General features: G+C 49.8%; 1 protein-coding gene across 1 annotated transcript; it reads right to left on the bottom strand.

The window, feature by feature from the left end:
* Positions 1-1,981: 1,981 nt before the first annotated feature.
* Positions 1,982-19,786, bottom strand: LOC141475600 (uncharacterized protein KIAA1958-like). Its single transcript, XM_074164040.1, has 3 exons — positions 19,727-19,786; positions 4,582-5,749; positions 1,982-2,847 (listed from the first exon to the last, which is right to left on the bottom strand). Exons 1-3 carry the CDS (start codon positions 19,784-19,786, stop codon positions 1,982-1,984), a joined length of 2,094 nt encoding a protein of 697 aa, XP_074020141.1.
* Positions 19,787-23,716: the final 3,930 nt, after the last annotated feature.

Raw genomic sequence — 23,716 nt, 5'->3', positions numbered from 1 at the left:
AGGGGCCGGGGTTGGGGGGGGGGGGGGGTGTGGGGTGTCAGCAGCCGCCTGCACAAAGCGGAACAGAAACGGGCTCGGCAGCGGCCCCCGGGCGTTCCCTCCCGGAGAGGCCCGTCCGGCGCTGCCCGGGGCTCGCCCCATCGCCGGCCACTGGCCCCGCGGCTGGACGAGCCCCGTTCCCCACGGGGGGAGCTGGGCGGCAGCAGCCCCCCTCCCTGCTCCGCCGAGCCCCGGCCCCGCCTCCACCCAGCGGCCCTGCGCTGTGTCCCGGTCCCCGCCTCATTAATTATCTGTTCTGGGGATGCCAAGGTGTGTGACCCTGACACCCCCCCCCCGCCCCTCGGGCCCTGCCCGGAGCCGGGGAGGGGGGGGAAGCGAGGGCTGGGGCAGGGAGGAGGCAGCCCCCGTCTCCCCGGGGCTAGGAGCCCGCTGGCCCCCCCGGCCGCTCCGCTGGCCCCGAGGGCTGGGGGGTGGCCCGCTGGCCAGCCGGCAGCGCCCGGTCTCACTTCTTGCAGAAAAAGGTGTTCCTAGAAGCCCCTTCCCACCAAACGCGCTGAACCGGGAGGGGGCCGCGGCGTTAACGAGCAGGGGGCGTAATTAGCGGGCAACGGCCACTCATTAAGGGGTCCGGGCCGTGGGCGGAGCGGATCAGCGTGGGGACAGAGAGAACCCTGACCCGACGGGTGCCCTCGGGCGGGGGGTGCAGCCCAGCCCCCCGGGAAGGGCTCTGCCCCGGCTCCTGAGGGTGCCGTCTGTGCCCCACGGCGGGGGGAGGCCGGAGGACGCCCTGCGAGGACTCCATTGAGTGAGTTTGTCTTTTTTATGGCTCTTTACACACCTCTAAGTGACGTGCTGGTGTTAAATGTTGCTCGGACAGAGCGAGCCTTGGCCCCAGAGCCCCGGTTCAGGAGGCAGAAGGGGGGCTCGGTGGGTTCCGCAGCCCAAGCCCCCCTGGGGGCCAGCTCCGGGGCTAAGCAGTGGCCGGGCAGGAGCGGGGGGGAGCCTGGGCACCTTGGGGACCCGTCACCTGCTGTCTCGGGGTCACCGGTCTCGGCCGCTCAGGACAGACAGACGGACCAGACAGATGGGACCGAGTGAAACGCTCTTTATTGGTGGTGCCAGCAGCCCAGCCCCGCTGGGCTGTAACTCACCGTGTTGACCGAACAGCGCTTGGACCGCTGAAAAAGCTGACTTTGTCCCCCAAAGTGCGTTTCTGGAGCTGTATTTAGCACCCCGGGAAAAACACTGACCACAAAACCTGTCAGCGCTGTCAGACGTTCTCAGTAACTCTTCAGAACAAGTCACAACTTCGTAATTTGACAAATCTTTAAGGAAAAGGACACAAATCCTGCTGGAAGCGTCCCCATGGGACACGGACCAGCCGCTGGCAAACACGGCATTTTGTCGTCCCCTCCCGCCCCAGAACCACCTCCCGTCACTTGTCCTTTCGCACAGGCCGGTGCCGGAGACCCAAGGCTGGTACGAGTCCCGGCCCCACAAACACGGGCACAGCCGAAGCTCCGCACCAGGTCGTTGGGCTCCCAAGCAGTGATTTTATCACGTCATTTAACAACACAGGAGAATATTAACTTGTTTTACAGATGTGAAACCTAAGAGTCTCGTACTTATTTAACTTGCTGAACTTATTAATTCCATTAATAGAAAGAACAATGGGAGTTTTTCGCGGAGCCCCAAGGCCGAGGTGATGTTGCACACACTGCGCTCAGGACTTTCCCAAACCCCTCCCGCCAGGGCTCTGCTTTGGCTCTGGCTGTTTAAACGGGGGAGAACGAGTTCCCAATGAGATTTAATCAATGTAATCACAAACGCGGGTGCTGACGTTCTAAGGTGAAACTGAGGAGGAGGAGGAGAAGGATGTTCCTCTCAGCCTGTACTAGATATTGCCACCTGAGCCTCTCCAGGACTGCTCTGGAACAGGCTCCCGACAAAAAGCAGCACAGCAGGAACTAAACAGACACTTTTATTCCTTGGGCTTCTTCATGGGCTCTTTGACTTGCTGGATAATAGCTTTCATGATCTTTTCCATTTTGGCCTTGGTGAGAGCCTTCCTGCTGTACCAGGTCTGGTCCCAAAGGGAGCAGAGGGGCTTGGGGGCGAGGTAGAGCGGGTCGTAGTCGTGGAGCATGTCCAGGGGCCGCCTCTTGGCGTACTCCTTGTAATGGGCCACCGGGCAGCTCTCGGGGCTCTGGGGCCTGGCGAAGATTCGGGGCCCCGGTGGCCCCTCGCCTGCCCCCGGCTCCTGCCTCCACTCCAGGAACTCCAGCTCCCCCTCCTCCCTCAGCACCAGCTGTCCCCAGTACAGACTGGGGCTCCTGCTGTGGGTGCTCGCCCCGAAGCCCCTGATGGCGTTGGTGAACAGGAGGTACAGGAAGCCCTGTGGGTGCATCTTACTCAAGATTCCCTTCTTACGAAGCCTTTCCATGTCTTCATCTGTCAGACTCTCCAAAATGCTCCACTCCTCCTCTCTCTCTCTCTGGGACAGATGCTGCTGCTTTAGTTTCAAGGCCTTCTGTGAGGCTCGGAATTCCAGCCCTTTAGCCACGCTGTACTCGTAGCCGTGATCCCTCAGGTACCTCTCGATGCTGCTCTGGTAGAAGTGCAGGGAACTGGCGGAGAACTCGGTGCCGTTCCGTCGCTTGGCAGAGCTGTAGAACGAGGCCAGGTAATTATCCAGGTCTTCGGGGGGCAGGTTATGGATCTCGCGTGTTTCCGAGGGGCAATGCAAAACCAGCCAGTCTTTGAAAATCTTGATATCACCCCTGTTACGTTTTCTCTTCTTCTCCAACCCGTCTAAAAGATAAACCACAGCTTTGTGGGCAGCAGGAACTTACAGGGAGGTCAGTGAGATATAAGGAGACGCAGAATAATGTTCACCTTCCTTTATAAAGTAATTCAGAGACTATGGGACTTTTGCAAACCCCGTTCCCGTTTGAGTGGGAGAGAATGAGTTCCTAATGAGGTTTAATGAGTGGCTGTCGCTGTGGGGCACACGTGTGGGCTCGGGCAGCACTACAGAGCAGGGCCTGTACCTGCTGGGGGGGCTCGGCTGGACACTGAGCTTCACCCCGGCCGGTTTTCTTCAGAGCAAGAGAGCTCTCAGTGGGAAATAACAACATTAACCCAAAGTTAGGGGTGGATAGTAAGGAAGAACAAAAAGATGAGTAAAAGTGGTTTTGTTTTGTTTTTTTCTTTTAAAAAAAAGATTGCCAGGATTGCAGTTGGGCGCTCTCTCAAGTTGCTATGGCAATACCCCATCTACCTAGTTCCATGTAGCACGAGAAATGAATTCTCTGGATTGCTGAAAAGCTCCATCTGCAGCCTGAGACTCTTCCAGGGCTGATGAGGGTTCTAAAGCCAACACCCACACACTCCCCTTCTTGCACCCAGTTATGTTGTACACCCTTAGCTGTCGTCTTAGAGTGCTGTGGCTGGACCCAGGTGGAGTCTGCTGCTCCCTGTGCCGCTCTTTGAGGTTTTGCTTCTTTTGTTTGTGACTGATCTGTGCAAGGAGGCGACTGGCTCATAAATCAACACGTGCCGAGGCCTCGCTCCAGCCATGAGCCATTTATCTTGGCAGGAGCTGCTACTACAGAGCCATTCCCAGCTGAATTCCCAGCCCCTCCAGGTGATAGATGTTGTCAATTACAACACCAGTCCAGTAACATTCACAGAGAGTGGCTGTGCCCGTTCCTACAGCTTGGCTACCTCAGGAACACGAGTGGCTGTGACACTGAATTATTCAGGAACAGCAATGGGGCTTTCAGTTGTTGCTCTTTAACGCTACGGCTAATTGAGATGGGCCCTTTTTTCAGCAGAGCAACAGGCAGAGCTGGCTGGGGACAGGGGATGGGGACATTGCGGTTACAGCCCTGCCTGCAGCTGGGGGGGTTCCGGAGCCACTGGAATTCCCTGCATCCATGGGGCCCAGCTGCCAGGGACAGGGTCATGGGGCTGACTGTGGGGAGAGAAGAGGTTCCAGGGAATATGGAATGGGATTTCCATCCTGAGCATGTGGAAGTGGGACACGCTGGTGGGGGCTGCTCCTCGGAGGGAGCCGAGGCATTAAGCCCCTAGATGGAAAACTTACTCTCTGAATTAAGTGTTAAAAATCTGCCTCGATGTTTACACCTAGATACCAGCGGGGAAACCCACAGAACTGACCAGGCAGCAGTTTACTGGGTACCCATGTGAAAAAGGACCTGCAGGCATTCAAATCATTAGAGATGCAAATTTGGGGGTTTTACTATAACGTCTTTAAAACCGGGGACATTTGCATCTTATTGGAGGTGTTTAATCATTAGATTAGGTAATATATACATGATATACACGTACCTGGCACTAAGGCTCAGTGTATTGTAACAGGAACCCTGTTAGTCCCTGCTAGTAGAGACAAGACTGCCCCAAGTCAGAGGCGTTTCCTTAGATTTTGGCAGCTACAGGAACTCACCCTCTTTTAATATTTTGGGAAGCGATTAATGAATGCACCCACACATACCCCCCCAGGAAGAAAACCCTGGACTCTCTTACTTTCATGTGAAGGTTGGGATGGATGCTCTGCACTGCTGCTCTCGGGGCTCAGGAAGGCTGAAAGGGGAAGTGTGTGCCCAGATCCCGATGGTTCGCTCCCCTCAACAGGGGTTTTGGAGACGTTCCCACTGAAGCCGGTTCCTGCTGTGCCGTGCTCAGGAGGGCTCAGCTGGAGCTGCTGCTGGATGTCTACGGTGGCTTCTAACTCAAAGAATGTCACAGAGGCGGGTGACTCATGTTGGACCTTTGCTTTGCTGTTGGAGACAGGAGCAGATTTTAAATGTTCCTTTGGTGTTGCTGAGGCAGAGGAGTTTCTTGCTCTGGAAGTTTCGGTTATGGACCCGGCAGGATTCAGAGGACCCACCCACAAGAAGCCGCTCTCCAGGCTCTCTTGGCTGCTGAGGGGGGATTTCAGGATGCAGGCAAGAGTAGGAGGGGGCTCCCCTGGGGGGGCAAAGCCAGACGTTTGGATGGCTGTCGGCTTGTTAAATGCCATCTTCTGACTGCGGTGCACATGCAAATCTGCCTCAGCGGCTACAGCTTTAACCGGTGATTCTGATAGAACACTCTGATTGATCCCGTCTCCATGGTCGTCTTCATCCGAAATGCTCTGCTCTTCATCAGAGATGATCTGTGGATCTTCGCTGCTTTCCAGCTTCACCTTTGGTCTGTCAGGTTTGCCTTCACCACCAGACACTGAGAAATGCTGCTCTGCTGCAAAGCATAATCTCATGGATTTGCTGTTTTCTCCATTTTCTCTGGGTGATGGCTCAGTATATGTTCCGTAGATCGTGTTGTCTTTCTGCTGAAGGACCCCTGGAGATCTCCGAGATGACCCTGTGGTAACAGCATCTGCTTTGGCCCTCTCAAAAGACGGGGTCATCCTGAACCTCTTTCCATCTAAACCAGCTTCTCTTGATGAGGCCTCAGAAGACATGAACCTCTTTTTCTTTTCTACACCTTTATTGTCTTCTCTGCTTCTGAAGTACAGCTTCCCACACTGCCAGTGATAGGCATGTCCAACCCCGCATATCCACAGGACGGAATTGTCCTTGCTGGGGTGGCCTGTGTTCTGCAGGATTTCCAAGGCCGGGATGTGACTGCATATGGTCCCGTGAGTGTGTGCCCAGGTCACCAGGCTGGAGAGATCCGTATGAAGGGAACCGGCCTCGCTGCAGCCTCCGCCACCGGCATTCTCGGTCTGTGAAAACGTGTTGGGGATAACTTAAGTGAGAGAGGATTGTCCTGGGGACTCTTTCTAGCCCCAACTCAATAGAGAAATGGTTTTTAAAAAGAATCATTAGATGAATCATCAATCTAAAATTTGTTCCTTCTTTAAATAAATAAATGTATCCCCTTTGAAGACCTGGAGGGTAGTTTGGGCATGGTCCTGGAATGATAAATTTATCCTAGATATAATTTATGCATAGCCGTGGGCTCTGAGTCCCGACCAAGTAGCTCGGTTTAAGAATTTGTCACACCTGGGCTGAGCCAGGGCGGCTGCTCAGGTGCGTGCTCTAAATCCCTGGTGTAGCCCAGACTGACACTCGGGGAACCACCCGAGCAGCAGCTGCAGCTCCTAAGGGAGGGGAGCCCTGCTGAGTGTGGTGCTCCCTTTGCAAAGCCGAGCCCTGCGACCCATGCCTGCGGCCAATTCTGTGCTTGCTTATGGAAAATAACCCAGGAAAGTGGCAGGAATCAGCTCCTCTGTCTCCCACCTCCCCACAGCCACCAGGGCTCACCTTCCCTTCAGCTGCCAACAGAGCACCACTCGCACCAAAGGAGAATTGGGTATGTGAAGTTGTTTGTGGGATGCTTTTCAGAAACTAAAGAATGGACCTTGCATCCACATATCTAAAACTTGTTTTTAAAAAAATCTACCATTTTTAGTACTATAATTCATTCTGTTAGAGACAGTTGTCCACGGTATTGCTTATGCTATGAAAGACTACTCACCATGCTGCTGTTCTCTATCTCACTGAGCCTCCTCTCTGGTGGAGATCACTAAGCAACTCTTTGAATATTCTTTCTCTCTCAGAACCTAAAATAATCATCATAGGTGTCTGTGTCTATATGTATGTGTGTACATATATATATATATATTAGAAAAAAAATCCAGCTAGCAGATGCAACTGAATTTTTCACTGCTCAGTCCAAGCTAAATTGTAAGGAAGAAATTCTTTACAGTGAGGGTGGTGAGGCACTGGAACAGGTTGCCCAGGGAAGTTGTGGATGCCCCATCCCTGGAAGTGTTCAAGGCCAGGCTGGATGGGGCTTTGAGCAACCTGCTCTAGTGAGAGGTGTCCCTGCCCATGGCAGGGGGGTTGGAACTAGATGATCTTTAAGGTCCTTTCCAACTCTAGCCATTCTATGATTCTATGATTCTAAATGCTACTGCAGAATGTGTGCCCACGCCTGTGCCCACACCACACCTTAAGGTGAGGGCCCATTGAGCTGGAGTGAACGATAGAGAGAAAGCTTGACTTGTGTAAGTGCTTGCAGGATTAGCCTCCGCAGTGTACCAAGCAACGTTAAAACGAAATATAAATACTGAAAGTAGAATTTTAGAAACCAGACTCTGTGAGATGTTCCTTTCAGCACTGGCACTTTGAACACAAGCCATGGTTCACAATCTTTACTTCTCCGGAGTGAACTGCAGAGACACAAGTACCAGAAACAGTGAAGCTAGTTCAGGTTCTGACGTCATCTGACGGTTCAAATAGTAAAAAGAAGAGGAAGTTTCCCAACTAAAGCATTCTTTGCATCTGTAACTTGTATTTACTAGAGACTAAATCTGAAATTCTCCCACCTGGTTTGAAAAACTCTATGGAGTAGTCTAGAAAGTCACCATCATTCCTGTGTGACAGGCGAGAGACCATCGCTCACAGACCCCACTACCACACGTACTGCGAGAGCAGGGAGCCGGGTGCTGCTGGGCCAACGCCGCCCGCACCTGCAGGTCACACCAGCAGCCTTTGCTCTGGGCATCTCACTCTGTGATTTAATTAAAAGCTTTGCACTTAGTGGTGGTACAAGATGCGAGGCTGAAAACAGCAGGTGCAGGAATCTTGTCTAACCTGGTTCTTTGAGCAGCCCTGGCCTCGGTGTGTGGCAGTTTCCCGGTGGGAGCAGGCCCCTGTTGGGGTTGGAGATGGGCTCGCACCCATGGGCAGCCCAGGGTGCCCCAGCCCTGCTGCTCCGCACGCTCCCCGCTCCTTAAGCAAGCTGCGGGAGAAGCCCATCCCGGCTGACGGACACAGGGCTGCTCTGGAACCCGTGAGCGTGGTGTTTGTCTGCAGGGATTGATTTCATGGCTGTACCAGTTAAACTAGGGGAAGCCACGCTGCAGAAGCCTGTTGTGTGCCAGGAGCCAGGGCAGAGGCTGCACCCAGTGCCCTCCATGCCCCAGCTCTGGCCGTGCTCAAGGGCCCCGGGGCAGTGAGCTCCAGGAGGTCCCGCTGCACTCACGCTACTATCAATCCACGTGTTCCTACTCAGGGCTTTCTAATGATAGTTCGGATAATTTTAGCCCAGAACACTTTGCTGTGTGCATGTGCTCGCTCGTGAAACATGCAGAGCTTGGGTTTTCAAAGAATTTCCTAACTGAAATCTGCTGCTTGCTTTAAACAAAAACCAGACCCTGTTTTAGAGCAGCAAATGCATTTTGAGCTCTTGACCTCTGTTGATCCAGGCGGGGTGTAGGGTCTGCTGGCCCCGGGATCTCCTCCCGAGGAGTCACAGAGAACAGGGATGGGAGTCACTCCCATTTCAGCTGTTCCGCTCTGCCCAGACCTCTCGCGAGGGGGCTCCTGAACCTGCCTCAGTCCTCCCAGGGACAGGGACTCACAGCCCGATCCTGCGCCTCGGAAAGCTGGACATAAACTTATAGAACCGTTTTTTATCTTCAAGTTGAACCCGTGTAATTCCTCCCCAAAGGGCTGAGCTGCTGCTCGGACAAACTAAAGGGAACTTTCACGCCAACGATTTGGTGCTCGGAGCCAGTGTGGGAAAAGGTAACAGGAACGGAAGCTCTGCCTGGTCATAAGGTCATGAAATTACTGAGTTGGCAGATGAACATCTTGATTTCTATCATGGACGTCTTTAAATGGAATGCTTTTATCTTTCCTTATCTCCAAGCACATGTCTTCCTTTTCCTGATCTCTTTGAAAAAAAAAAAAAGCCTTTTTTCTTTTTTCTCTTGATATTTAGTTCCAAATAAAGGCTCTGGTAATCAACTAAGGATACTTCTTCAGCCCACTCTGCTCCCGTATGTACACCAGTGGAGAGCACCTCCCGAGGAGCTGTCAAGTGGAATGAGTCAGAACTTACAGTTACAACTGAGCGGAAAAAGATGAAATATGTATTTACCCACAAAGGCTGAACTGACACACTGCTCCTCTCTTCAGTTAATAAAAATCCATCTTGATCACTGCCACAATTTTTACCTGCTTCCAACAAACCTGGGATCCCTAACGGGGAGGGTCCTGGGGCTGGAGTTTGGGGGCTGAGTTTTGGGTTGAATCCTTGTGCCTGAATGAGTATCTGCAGGGCGGAGAGTGATGCAGCATTTAATTATCTTTCCAGGAGAGGCTCCCATCTGATAATGGCCACTGCATGTGCAGGACCCACACCTTTGTGCAGAAAAACAGGACATTCCAAAGCTGTACGGTAAATGTTTTCCTTTTTTTTTTTTTAACCCATAGGGAATTTAGTGCACTAACAGAACCTATAGTTGAGTGAATTCATGCTTACTAGAGGAAAAAAAAGGGTTTTTTAAAAAAGTTCTACAAGGTTTTGCTTTCTTGCGTGTCTGGTCTCCACAGTAAGCTTTCAGGACCTCAGCGCTGTATCTGCTTATTTTACCTCTGTATTCAAGAAAATGTGGCCAAGTAATTTCAAAGAAGTCCACAGCGTTTCAGGGGAGCTCTTCAAACTCCAGACTGAGTAAAGGCACTGAAATGCTTGTTCTGCTCTAAGACTTCCCTGTGTCTAGTGTGAGCCCTTGGGGAGGAAAAAACAGACTCAGCACTTTCTGAAAATGATTCTCTTGTAAGTTCTGTCAAACACGGGTACCTGGAATCACCCCAGAATGTAAACATCAGAATCCTACTCTCTTTACATTTCAGTGGACTCTGTGCGGGGTCAGGGTGTGCTGAAGGTGCTCGGAGACCTTCTGTGACATACACAGGCTTGTACAAGCAGGATAACTAAATAAAGAACTAATTATATAGGGACTGAAAGCCCTTTAACCACTCTGTTCCTGTCCCTCCACCCTTTAATAGTCCCAGCTATGTTTCTCTTAAATCTTATAATGTCTATTTCACAGATTAGAGACCTGAGGCACGCACAGAGCAAGTAAATAGGAGAGCTTGGGCTTCTCGGCTCCAGATAAGACAGTGCAGGAAACTGGAACAATCCCAGTAGGAAAACAACAGGATACAGAACAGCAGTTCTTAGACTTGACTCCCGCCCCTTCCCCCACAGGGACTGTGTCCCCCCACTCACTGGAGAAACACTTACTGGGGGCGGAGGGGCCTGGGACAGCCATAAAATACACATATAGAGGGGGCGCGTTGCAGGGAGCCGCCAGGAGCGAAGGACAGCGCTGGGGACGTGTGTCTGGGCAGGAACGGGGTGAAGCTGGGCTTAAACACATCTGGTTGCAAGGCGGGAGTCAAGAGCAGAGCAGAAGTAGCTCACGGCTGCCAAAAATCGTTGAGCTTGTCCCACCACTTCTTAGCAAGGGCCTTTGGGGTGGATTAATCATTTCCCAGCACATCGTTTTTCCTGTTCTCTGGGTTGTTTGTTTCCCTCCTCCCCCTCCCCTGTACAAGAGCCCTCTCAGCACCTCTTCAGCTCCTTTCTTGCTTCCTCCCATCCTTCCACCCACACCTCCTGCCCCCCTGCAGAAATACAAATCCCATGGTACATCCTGTGCTGGCGACGGGGTGACATTCCCATTGCTCTACCTCGAGAGGTGCTCTGAGAAAACACCCCACCCCCACCACCACCATGTATCTGAGGGAGGGCAGGGTCTCACCGCACACACCAGCTCCCGGCCGGAGAAGAGACTGCTCTTAAATATTTGCCTGCAGCACCACATTCCTTAAACAAGAGTGGTTTTGTTCAAAGAATGGGACGCAATTTTTTTCATGAGCCCTAATCATCTCTCCTCTTGAGGGTCTGCACTGCAGAGCTGCTGTGCGTGTACCGTAACTGCCAGCTCTAAATCAAGTCTTCTCCAAAGAGCTAATAAAAGCCGCAGCCAGCTGGCAGAGGACTGCCTGGTCCAACAAACAGCAATCAACCACTGAAAACAGCTGGAGCAAAGGAAAAAATTAATTTAAAACCATGAACTTCTATAAATAGGTCCTAATATTTTATTTCCCCAGGAAGAAGTGGGAAAGCTGAAATTAGTGAAGGGCAATTCTGTTACTTGGGCAGAAAATGCTACAACGTCAATAATAATAGTGTTACTTATGCTGTTACCACTGCCCTTTGTGAGCAGCTTCACACTCAGGTCAGTGCCACCGGGGAGAGCCGGCCATTATTTACCGTAACAATTCCATGGGCTGGTTTACTTTTCCTGGGATTTTGGATTTTCAGTCCTGCGCTACAGCTGAGTGTGTAATTGTATCAGAGAACCCACTGTGGGAACTCACTCTGTTCCCCAGCAGCCATTTGTATTAAAATTATCTTCTTTCACTTAATTAGTGGAAGAAGATGTCTGCTGGCAAGAAGACACTTGTAGGAGTGTTTGCTACTCTTTTAATTGCTCCTCTCCCAGTTTGTGGTGTTTCTCATAAAGCACAAGCCTCGCCAGTCAGGGGAAAACATCATCTCCTACTACAAAACCACTGTTAATCCTCGCAGTTTTGCGGAGTTTGGCTGCAACAGGCTCAAAAATAAGCCGGGAAGGGTGCAGGAGGTGGATTCCTTTGTTCCCTTCCCCGGGAGCGGCCGCCGCCGCTCGCTCCCGGCAGAGGGTGCTCGGTCCCCGCCAGGCCTGGCCCGGGGTGGCCCAAAGCGGCGTTCGCTCGCCCCCCCAGGCCCGCGTTCCTCGCCGGGGCCCTGCCCCGACCCCTGCTGAATAAATAGCGCTATTAACGCCGGGGTCGAGGTCCTCTTACACTTAGACCTGGGGTGAAGGCACCATCCCCGTGCACTTCCTTGTTCCTGCCAAAGGACCTTTGCACCCGCAGCTCCAGGGACAGAGAACAGCGAGGTTTTAGTGGGAAGCTCTCATCACAGATTTACTGACCTCCCAACGCACCTACTTTATAGGAAACGTGCTATCTTACTGCTAAAAACATAGCATAAAAATGCTGACCAGCAGCACTGCCGTAGCCAAGTACAGAAACTTCTCCATGTGCCGTCCTTGGAGCCGGGATAAGGGTCTCTCTGTATCTGCTTCTTTCGATTTTTTTGCTGGTGATGGAATTGTTTTTATATCTAACAGCAAAACTTAACATCCCCTTTGGGAGCTTGCTAAGTGGAAGCTGCAAATCTTATTTGTTGAATTTCATTGTCGAAGTGTTTACTGAAGTTCTATATATTTCTGAGCAGCCTCTTTAAGTTTAACTCAAATCACAGTGTGGCACAGGCCATTTTTTTTCTACTACCTGCTAAACTGCAGTGAAACGGACGGTACCGTGAGCTGGGGGACACATCACCCAATGTCTCACCCACTGGTGAGTTGGGGCCCAGTGTCCCCTCCTCTCTCTCTAATCTGAGCCCAAACGCTCCTTCCTCCTGCTCAGCATCACACGTGGCCTGCCCGCAAACTGGCCTGCCCTGTAATTAGATGTAATTGTTTGCTCTGAGACACAGTAACGTACTTTTGTACAATACAGAACAATTTCAACAACTAACACCTCAACCCATTCCCCAGGCTGGAGGATTTCACCTTTTCGGCAGCACTTTAAAGGGGGGGCGACTCGGGCTGGGGGTGTAGAAGCACCAGACAAAGAGCTAGTGCTCGTTTTTACATCTCAAGTGTTTGTGGAGGTTCGTTGGGGAGGGAATGGTAAATGGTACCTGGAAGTAGAGGAAATAACTTTGTTCATAAACAAGGACCTTTCAGAGCAGGGAAAGTTCTCTCTGTGATTACTTTTTCCAGTCTCTGCTGGGGTCTCAGGCAGATGCCGATGCCCACGGCTGGCACGGGGAGAGGACAGGGAAACCCAGGGTGAGAGGCCCATGTAAAGCAAGGTGCTTGTCCTTCACAGAACACATCTTACCAAGCAGCACCCAAGCTTTTTGGCCGCAGGCAAATTCATTAGTTCATGATACCCAGCCATGCTGATAGGAAATCTGGGAGCCCTGCAGGCATCCCTCCTTTGGAGCCTTCGCTTATATTTGATTGTCCTTGTTTTGAAGCACTGCTCTCTCCCTTACCTCCTCCAAGGTCAGGCCCGATGCTTTGGGAAGGCCCCCCGGAGCAGAGCAGTCTGTGGAAGGACAGGAATCTCACCAGCACCTAGAGGACAGGGAAGCCTGGGAGAGAGGGGAGAGAGAAGGTATGAGTTAGAAAAGTGACCATAAAGCAACTTGAAGATCGCTTGTGCAGGCTGGAAGCAACAAGCAAAAGGCTCTGCCCTGAGCAGAGCCCGCACCAGTTTCTCTAGTTTCTGAATGACTCTTTTGGGGCAAGAGCTGGGGTCGGCAGCATCCGGACACACACCAGTAAGAGGCACTGGCTCCCAGTTTCTGCCTCCCACTTCTTGAGCGCTGCATTCAGCAGGAGCTGAGCGCCTCACAGATGAAAAATACCACAGATGGATGGCATCTTGCCTCTTGGAGAGGCAGCAAAACCCAGCGTTGGCACACCTAGCTGCTAATTTGGAAAAGAAAAATAGACTCTGGCATAGCATCTGTGAGAGGTTGCCAGCCCTTGTCCTCCAGCAGCGATTACACACTTCCCAGCATGTGAGTAGGAGCAAACAGCTAAGCCCACTCTACAGATTCAAGCAAGACTTGAGCCAAGGGTGGGTTGGGATCTGGAATTCTCTGCTGGAATTGCCCTGAGTGCACAAAAGGCACTTCTGAAAATGCACTTTGGAGACGTTCTCCAACGCTACACCACAGACCCAGCATCTCACTGCACCTCCCAGCAGAAGCTCTAAGGTGACCGAGGCACCAGTGAGTGCTGCCTGAGATCACCTGGCTGCTGCCTCTCCGGGGCCTCATCGGACACCTCAAAATTGCCACTTGTGCCTGGCCAGGCTCCTTGGCCTGCAGACCTGGCTACCAGGGGATAGGCCCCAGCCCTGCTGCTCTGCCTACACACAATCCTTCTGTCCCTTTGGGGACCACACATGGACTTGAGTCCTTGGGACAAAACTTTAGAGGGAAGAACCTCGCTAGCCGACCTCTAACTGCTGCAAAAGTAACTGGTCAACTTGCAGTATGAAATTAAGTATTTTCTCAATAAGTGAAGTATTGGTAACATTTTTTTGAGCCCTGCCCATAAAGCAAGAAAATGTAGCTGAAGGTGCCCCTCTGAATTAAACTTAGCTCTGTAGGAAAAGTGGTTTAGTTCATGAAAATCATCCTGTTGGCTCTGGGTGCCCGCAGCACATGGACAGCAGGGAATCTCCAACATTTGAGACGTGCCACTGGTTCTCTCCTGTCTAACCAGCCCAGTCACTAGGAGTCTCTTTTGCGAATGCCGATGCTGTGTTTGTAAAAAGAACCCATCTGAACTAAATGGTGTTTAGGAGATGCCTGGGGTGTACAGACCAGGCAGTTGTGCACAGAACTGACAGTTCTGTGAACAAGGTGCCATTTGTGCCAGTGTTTTGGGGCTCCGGAGAGCCCCACGGCTGATGCAGAGCTCGGTGCGCTCTGTCATCACCCTCTGCATCCGCTGCCCTCCTATCTGAGCATCTCACCAAATTAAATATTAAACCTTCTAAAGGATATTGTATTTCTTTTGTTCCTTTGGCAACTGAGATCTCAAGTGCTCTCAATTCTCCCTGACTTCACATTTTGCAGGTTCATGTCTTAATGTTCTTTTAATGCTTAATTTAATACTCTGGAGTTCCTACTACGCACTCCTGTCCGTTACACAGAACATGTGGTGTACAGTCTCCCAGACAAGGAGATGGCTATTTAATGAGCAGGCATTTCCCACCCAGACCCCAGCCTGCAGGACTGAGAAGTGCTGTGGGGAGAGGTGGACAGGCTGGGGGACAGGGACCCATGTTTGTTCTTAGCACCAAGGGTCACAGCAAGCCCTGCCACTGTCAAGACTGAAATCAGAATGTTAGATTTTTTAAAACTTTCATCATCTGAAAGATAAGCAAGTCTTCATATGACAAAAGCAAAAGCCCCTTCGCTTTGGGAGCAAGGCATCTCCGCACTGTTCCCATTGCACAGCATCCTTCAGGACCATATGGGCCAGCGAAGAGAAGACGTCCGCTGCATAATTATGGCACTGACAAACCAATTGAACCTCAGCAGCTGCCGCTGGGGAGATTTCATTCATTCCCAGTATTGCCTTTTAAACTTAAGTGGCACTGGAACAAACACATCTTTGATCCAAGTAGGAAATCATTTGGAGCTTTGTGTTTAATAGAGCTGAAGCCCTGGGAAAATGATGTCTTTATGAGCCCGTACGACAATGCGGGGCTCATGGCAGGCATGCAGCGGCTCGCTCTCCCAGTCCTCTCACTTCCTCGGATGGAGCTGGACACATTTGCTCTTGAGTCAATGTGGAAACAAGGACTTTAATTCCACTGCGCTGCTGAAGTGCCTCTAAACTGCATGCGTGACACCAAAAAGAGGAATTTGGGAAGGGGGAGCACAATTTTTCCACGTCTGAAATAGAGCTGGAATGTCTCTGCCTTTCTGTCCTTGTGCTGCTTCATGCCATTTTGGGGTTACTTGTTTCTCCCTTCTCTCCAGGGGCATCACTGCACTAATCAGGGTGTCGCACTCTCAAATACAGGGGATATACATGGCCAGGATAGTGCTATACACACGTATGTACTTCTGTGTGCCTGTGTGTACACACACCTTCAGATAACAGCGCACCTCTGCAAATGTTGCTGAAATTTCTACCAGTACACTTGCTGATGCAATTTAATGAAAAGTACTCAAAAGCCACATGAAGAATCCAGTACGGGTACATTTTGGTGTGCTCCAGGCGTCAATATTATAACCTGTAAGATTAGAACAAATCCTGCTCTGACCGGAAACCAGCGAGGAGGAGGCCGTGGGACATTGCCAGCTGCCTGGTCACTGGGAGGTTTTTCTCTCCTGCTATATATTAGTTGTGATGCTACTGGAGGAGCTAATCAGTGCAAGGCCTGATAAGAATTATGTTCTTCTAACTGGATAGAGTGATACCTATTTAGATCCCAGTCCGTACCTGGGCATGTTATGAGGAAACTCTTAAAGGACATCAGCCCTTCCTTGTACATCACAGAAGAAGAAAAAGACTGACACCTTATACTGGGGCAAAAGTAAATATATCTTTGCAGAGTTTGCAACAGTGATTACTAAGAAAGCAGTAAGATCCATAAAATATTCAGTAACGATTCATGGAAAGTGGTCACTAAAAATTCCTAACTCATTCTCTTGCAGTAGTTCATTGACTCTGGATGGGCAGTATAGTCACAGAGGCTGGCTGTGTTTTCTCCCTAAAAAGACAGCATTGGGAGTATATTCTAAAATACCATCTTGCCATTATTTTTTGTAAAAGTATTCCCCTGGATCCTTCAGAAGCTACTTAAATGCTTTGTTTCTTAGAAAGTTGCTTTAGAAATACAAGTAAGAGAGCTCCCCACAAAACCACTTTATCTTATTTGCCAGTGGAGGTAATTGTAAACATTATCAATCTAAATATTACTCTTAGCTACAAACAGTTCTATCAGCTGAGAAATGGAGGCTGGCTCGCACTCAGCAGAACCCGATGTGCTCACGGTACGAGGGAGAGCAGCTTGCAGACACCCACACCTACTGGAGAATTTCTGGATGCTCTGCATGTGTGTATCTATCTCCTTTAGGGCCCGTTTTTTCATCGAAAGGAGCTGTGCTCAGACTATGAAATTCCCGGCTGGAGCCATCTGGCACCTGTGTGATACCCCTTGGAGGGGGAGACAGCCCCAGGAGAGGCCCAGGTGAGGAGGCAGCATTTGGGTGAACAACACCCGGCCTGGCAGGTGAGGGACGGGGCCTCAGCAATAATGCATGTGCTTGGGGTCCCCGTCTCGCTTACCAGGGAGCTCTCTCAGCCACAGCTGCGCTGCTGGAAGAACCCGTACGACACACACAGCCCGGTCATGGGCCAGGGAAAACCAGGTTTGTGGTGTGCTCTGGAGAGAAAGGGGCACGAGGGCTTTGTCTGTGAGAGCTCGGCAGAGCCCTGGAGACCTCCGCGCAAACCTGCCCGAGGAGCCAGCACGGCCCCGTGAGGGGTTTATCGGGAAACTGGCACCATCATTAGAGGGTTAGAAAATAAAATCATTGTAAGGAAATGAAAGAGCATTCCAGTCCATTTCTGAGCAGATTTGTAGCACGGGAAAGCGACTGGACTAATCTTTCACTGAAAAAAATGCCCTTGAGTAAAGAAAGAAAAGAAATGCAGATCTGCAGCTATAGACGAGAACAGAACTGATGTTTCTTTCCCTGCCCCAGGATAGCAGGGGGAGATGTGCTTGTAGGGACGGTTGTTTGTATAAATAAATGTTCATTCTTGGCAGTGGAATGCAAACTATGCTGAAGGGCTGGAAACAGACCACTCTGCAAAGCTGAGGCCAGAGTAAGGGAAAGATGAAGCGAGGCTGTGGGGAGGAAATTCACATTCATTTTTAGCAACTTGGAGAGTTTCTCAAGCATGTTTGACATTTTTAATTATGCTGATGTAGAGCCTATTCCAAGGACAAAAGAAGTCAGGATTACAGGATAAACAATTAGGAAATTCCATACCAGGCGGCCAGGGGTAGTGCTGCTGAAGCAGAGACTCATCTTTCATACTTCCCAGACAGATGGAATTTGAATGTCTTGCAAAACCCTCACCTCAGTCAGGAGACCCAGGTTGTGCTCTTACAAACTTGGACCAAAGGGGTATTTTTTGATAACCCAGATCAGACAGGAAAGAGATTGGCCTGAGCTGCTGCTATTTGTCCAGGCTTTCCTGCGAGGTTTCCTGAGAGGGCAGGAAAGAATCTTGCCATGTTTATATCAATTGTCTCAGAATCTGTAACTTTACAATGGAAAAGAGAACTGAAATTTCTGGTGGAGAGTAAGATCAGCTCTACGGTATCAAATCACAGAGTCACGGCCTGTTTGGCTGTTTTCTGTGCACAGAACATCCTGCATCATGACTTTATGTGTGCCAGTGGAAAAGAGCTCAATGCACTCCTTCACCCACCGTCCTGTCCCAAGAATTGGCACAAAAATGTACCTGCATTTTAGTTTGTGTGCCAAGGGTGATAAATACAGCGTGGGAATGGCGAGAGTTCCCCATTGCTGCTGAGCAGAACTGTTTAAGAGCAGTGCCGGGGAGGTTCTAAGGCAGCCCCCACTCCGTGTGCCCAGCGGGGGCTGCTGCCGGGGCCAGGACCGGGAACTGGAACCTGCGCCCACCTGGAGATGATGGAAACTCGCCGAGGAGGTATCCAGCTTTCAGGCATGAATAAATCATTGCAGGTATGAATTATTCAGTGATCATCCCTACAACATGTGCTACATTCAGATTCAAGAGGCAGCATCCCCATTGTGTGGGTTTTCCTTCCAAACGCTGCAGATGTATGACAGGCTAATGAATCTAAATATTCAAATGAAACGATGGGAAACAAGATTAAAAGAATAATTTAAAAAACAGCAGTAAAAAGCTGCTTGGGAGAGTGGTGATACCTCAGCCTGGCAGTGCAACGGCCAGATGATCTTTGAAGTCATGGCGTTGCTGAAGCAAACTGTCCACAGCAGTTAGAACCGTAATGTGAAGTCTGAATAAACAGCGGCCGAGGAAATTGGAAACACAGGCTGGAGGAAGAGCTGGAATTTCAGGCATAGAATCAATCCAGAAACTGACCATCTTCTAGTAACCTGTCTCTAACACAAAACCCCAATGCCAAGGTGCAATCTCAGTAGCACTTATTAAGATAATTCAGAATTTCTGGGTTTAGATACATGTTGTAAGATCAGTATCTTTGCCCTATGGTGCTTTTTTAACATGGCATTTATTATGAGCTGAAATGGGTCGAATTAAGAGAAGAATTGGGTTGCAGTGGCTGGGAGGATGGCACTGTTAAATCTGTATCGCTGGAATTATTTTAATTCCACAGCCCCAAATCACAGAGCCTATGGCCCAGGGAAGCAGGGACAAGCCACGATCCCGGAGCAACACAGGCCAACAGTTTATTGTTGCAGAGGGCTGCAGCGAAGAGTTGCAGCTCCGGTGTGAGGTGCAGGGGGGTATAATCAAACCACAGACTAATCCACAGTGCTCCAACGAAGACTGGAAGGGAAGAAAAAAAAAAGTCCTGTCTTCAATAGCCAGGAAATGGCTGGTTCGTCCTTCACAGGAAATGAGTCACCCGAAAGCATCGGCGAGGAGCAGAGCGACAGGGAAGTTCTGAAATAACATGGACTGATAACAAGAGAGTAACACACACAGATAGGTCGTTACAGACCAGAAAGAAGGAAAGAAACATAAAATATGAGCTGTTGTGATTATAGTTAAAATTTTAAGACGATATAACTACTTGCAGCACAAAAAATACCTGTAGATAGAGTCTGGCAGCCCTGTTAAAGGGTGAAATCAGAGTGTGCAATGGCAAAACTAATAAAAGTTCCAAGTGCTTTTCAACTTTGTCCCTGGAAGGGAGGACTCACGCTGCCAGGGTGGCACAGCCTCATAAAAACCCAGCTCTGGGAGCCGGAAGCATTTGCTTCTCTTTAATACCGAAGGTATATTAGGCTCAATTCTAAACCAGTTTATTTATCCGTTACTGACTGGTACACTTTTTGATAGTACTTTATGCTGCCAAAGTCTTATGGATGAGGGGAAAAAAATACTCCCCTTGCTAATTATGTATACTGTTAACGATGTACCCTGCTAACAACGTATACTGCTTGTAAAACCACAAACCTGCAGTTAAGAACTGAACTTTTCCCGAGTGTTGGAACTAGCACAGCCAGTTTTCCAGCGACCCTCACCTCCCTGTACCCACACTTTTTGTGCCAGTAACTCCAGTTTCTGCCTGTCCGGCTTCTGACTCCCACCCATGGTGTGCTGGTCCCTCTCCTGTCCCTCCCTTGGGGGGCCAAGAGAGGAGAACCCCTGCTCAGGGTGGTTCTGAGCCCCCTTTGCTGCCTCAGAAGTGTCTTTCTGTCCCACTGACAAACGCACAGCAAGTTTGCTCCTTCTCTGCCTGCTCCGGACTAACCGTTTCCAGAGCTGTGATGTGGCACCGTGAATGATGCACTAAAGAATGTTCTGGCGTCCGAAGATGTTGCTAAAGCTGCAAACACTCTTTTAAACAAAACAGCCATGTTAATTGAAAGGGCTTTAAAATAAAAAAAAAAAGGCAATGAAAAGCAGCAAAAGTATTTGAAACACCCCCTGCCCCCCCAGTTTCTCTAGGGCTGTACTGGCAGCAAAGCTACAGCCGAGGGAGTTTCCTGGTTGAGGACCTGGCAGGGTTCTGTGAATACCGGGGGGAGGAGGGGAACGTGCAGGAAAACAACTGTCATTAAACCCAGTACCTAGGATATAGCATTACGCGCAGGAGCTCGGGTTCCTGAACAGAGACCACGATTTAGGAGGTTTCTTGTTCTCGAGTCACGGACAGAAACGTTGGGTGGAAGAGGAAGGAGAAAGGGGAAAAGAAACTTTGCTAGTTTGCAAAGGAACACGGTTATGTAGTGCGGGCTTCAGAGCTATTTTAAAAATACAAAGGGAAAAATGCAGGAAAAGAGGGTTTTTTTGGTTTCAGAGGGCTTTTCTTCCCTGCATGGTAAATTAAATTCAAAGAGATAACACAGGCAGGAAGGGCTTAAAAAGAGAAAAACCTGGGTGTGTCGCGCCAAGGCCTTTCTGGGGAGTGAGTAACCGGAGCCAGGAGGGTGGGACCCGCTGGATTGGACAAAAGAAGCTGATTCATATTTTTTCCCTTCTCCCTCCTCTTTTTTTTTCACATGGGCCATTTTCATGTGGGTTTCTTTTTCAAAATAAACAGAAAGATATTATACAGAGGCAGGTCTTTCTCCCAGCTGTTTGTTCTCAGTTTGGAGTTATTTTGTTGTTTTGGGTTTTTTTCTTGTATAAAGTATTATTTTGTTCTTAAATGCATTTTCCTGTTTGGCCCAAAGAAAGACTGTGCAATGCCCAATACTGTCATTAGTCAGTTTGCTACCACAATATCTGAAAAGTTGTTGCCTAAAAAATTGTGTTAATATTACATGAAAACGTCTGATAAAATGTAGCATGATCAGCATTTCTGCTGGAATTGTGGAAAATCTGAGTGAGCCTGCATGAACCTTAGAAGTCTTTTAAGCTCGACCACAATTGCACAGGAGAGGTCTTTGGAAAGTAATAATTCTTTGATGGCATCCACCTGTGTTTGCTTTTCCAAAGGTATCTGAAAAGCAGCTGGGATATCTGCACGTGCAATAAACAAGATCACTATCTACCAGTGATAATTTTTTTCGAAGCCTTTGCGTCATGTTCAGGGTACCTTTCTTCAGGGTGCGCTTCTTTACAAGTGGACTGAAATATCCCATTAAAAAAAAAAGAAAAAAGGTATGACTGTTTCCATACCATCCTCTGCTCTGGAGGGGTTTCTTACTTGCAGTCTATAAAGCAGATTATTCTGAAGGGAAGATGAAGTAACACACCTCCATGGGAAATATCGCTTAAAATAGGCGTAGCTCAAGAAAGTGCATTGTGGCTTGTGAGACGGGAGTTAAATTCCTGCTCTGCTTTGATCAAATCACTTTATCTCCCTGGCTCTCAGCTCAGCAACTCTGAAGTGGATCGCATAATCCCATCATTTTCCCATTCTTTGTCTCATCTAAGTTGTAAATCTCTTATCTGTGGCAAAAGCCGAGCCTTTCATATGCAGCACCTAGGAAAATAACTTGGGTTTCAGATGGGGCCTTTAGTCGCCTGCAGCAATAGACAAGAACACGCTTTTCCTCCATTTTCCAGTCACTGCTGGATCAAGGCCGGGGAGCCCAGGAACCAAAGTTAGGGAAATCGGAGCAACCAGCTCCTGGTAAGACCCAATCCCAATGGAAGCTCCTGTGTTTCACAAACGGTGACAAGAGCGAGGCAGTGAGTTGATGTCTGGTTCTGGCCACCAAAATATCCCAGCGTTGCCCCACTCTGAGAAAATATGGCATCTGGCCATAGGAACCAACACAGTAACGTGTGTTTGGGAGAAAATAATAGACGCTTTCATTTCTTTTTTTTTTTCTTTCCCTATTTGTGTCTAGTGTACACTTCAGAAAGAAATGAGAATACAGAATACATGTCTGTACCTGCCAAAGTTACCTGACATTAAGCAGAAACACTGCCCAAGGATAAGACTCTGAATTTCATTTGCACTAAATTTTTAAACTCTTTTTGTGAACCTTCACATCTGTCCCCCTGGCACGGCTGTGTTACCGCTCAGGTGCTTCCATCAGCAGCACCGATCTCTGTCAGCATTTTTCCACTGACAATAAAGGCAGATTGGCAGAATTGTATCAGTGTTTTCACAAAAATGTCAGAAGTGGGTGTGCTGGTGCAGTACGAAGGATCCTTTCTGCAGTAAGACCTGCGTTATGTTGCCTAGAAACTCCGAAAACAGGGTTGCAGCTAATGAAGCCAAGATCAATGTGGACTGGACATTTGATATTTGATTCAATGCTACACAAGGGACTTGTAGCAAGGTCTGGGACAATTAATTCTTGTGCTGCAGTCAACAGATAGGGCTATGACAAGCGAGGCAAGGAAAATGAGTAATTGCCAGTAGAATTCCCAGTGAGCAAATATTGCCTATATTTAAACAGGGACACGCAGCATTTCATCTATGGAGGCACAGTGCTTTGCAGAATGATGTTAGTGGCGAGGGAGCAGCGGTGTCCCGGGGGACGGGGGAGACGATCCCTGGGTCCCCCTCAGGAAGAGCCGGCTCCGTCCACAGCGGGACCCGGCGCAACATAAGCCTCTCCTTATCTTTTTGGGGCCTTCATCTTGTGGCACATGAACAAGCCTGACAATCCTTCTGAAGGGAGCCGCAGAAAGTATTTAACACAAGTAAGTCTGTGATCATAGGCCCAAATTTACTACAGATGGCCCACCACCTGAAAAGGAAATCTTTTAGAGGTTTGACAGCCCCCAAAGATAGGAAATCCATGGATTTTACCTGAATCTCTGCAGAAGTAAGACCTACAGGCAATGACACACATTAAGAGCAAAACAAGTTTATCTAATTAAACACTGAGGTCACCTGACTGGAAAAAGAGCTGTTTTGGTCAGCAAACGGTGTCAGGACTGAACTTAGGAAAAATATTATCCTGATGCCTGAGCAGAGCAGGTAGGTGTTGTGTCTTACCTCACAAGTTCTCTCTCTCTCTCTCTCTCTCTCACCCACTGGGTAATCTTTATCCTTAAGACATTAACTGCAATTAAACAAACTTTATCCTGTATCTTAAATAAAACTTGAAGCGCTGTCTAGCGCCATTAAAAGTCTCCAGACTACCAGTGACAAAGAATTAAGGTAACTTCGGCGAGGCGCCTGCTCTCCCTCACCCGAGATGGTACCGGGCAGGGGCGCGCGGCTTCCCTGCCCGTAGCCAACATGGCGGCGGCGGCGGCGGGGCCGCTCCCGCAGCCCCCGGCGGGTGACAACACAATGTGCACGTTGGCGCCCCTGCCCGTACTCAAGATGGCGCCCAGCGCGGTTCTCCCATGCCCTGCCCCCAATCAAGATGGCGGACCCGTGTGGCATCTCGGCATCCTTCCCGCTCTCAAGATGGCTCCTCCCAGCCGTCTCCCTTCGCCTACCGAATCGCGCCGCGCACCGCCGCTTCGCACCGCCCCTCACCCCGCCTGCAGCCAATGGGCTTCGCGAGGGGCGCCAGGGCGCCAACCCCCGGAGGCGGGCGGTCCCCGCCCCTGCTATCAAGATGACATCTCCGATAGCCAATGGGACGTTGGCGCGGGTGAGGC

This window comes from Numenius arquata, chromosome 25, assembly GCF_964106895.1.
Source record: "Numenius arquata chromosome 25, bNumArq3.hap1.1, whole genome shotgun sequence".
NCBI classification, from domain to species: Eukaryota; Metazoa; Chordata; class Aves; order Charadriiformes; family Scolopacidae; genus Numenius; species Numenius arquata.
The sequence above is the reverse complement of the archived record's forward strand: the minus strand, read 5'-3'. Positions and strand labels throughout refer to the sequence as shown.

What these genes read in the sequence shown, in the direction of transcription:
- LOC141475600 (XM_074164040.1), bottom strand. Translation starts at nt 19,786, where the DNA reads ATGGGTGGGAGTCAGAAGCCGGACAGGCAGAAACTGGAGTTACTGGCA. An exon ending in TACTGGCACAAAAAGTGTGG is followed by an intron (nt 5,750 to 19,726) that starts GTACAGGGAGGT and finishes ACGTTTTCACAG; the next exon opens with ACCGAGAATGCCGGTGGCGG. An exon ending in CCTGAGCCCCGAGAGCAGCA is followed by an intron (nt 2,848 to 4,581) that starts GTGCAGAGCATC and finishes CCTCCCTGTAAG; the next exon opens with TTCCTGCTGCCCACAAAGCT.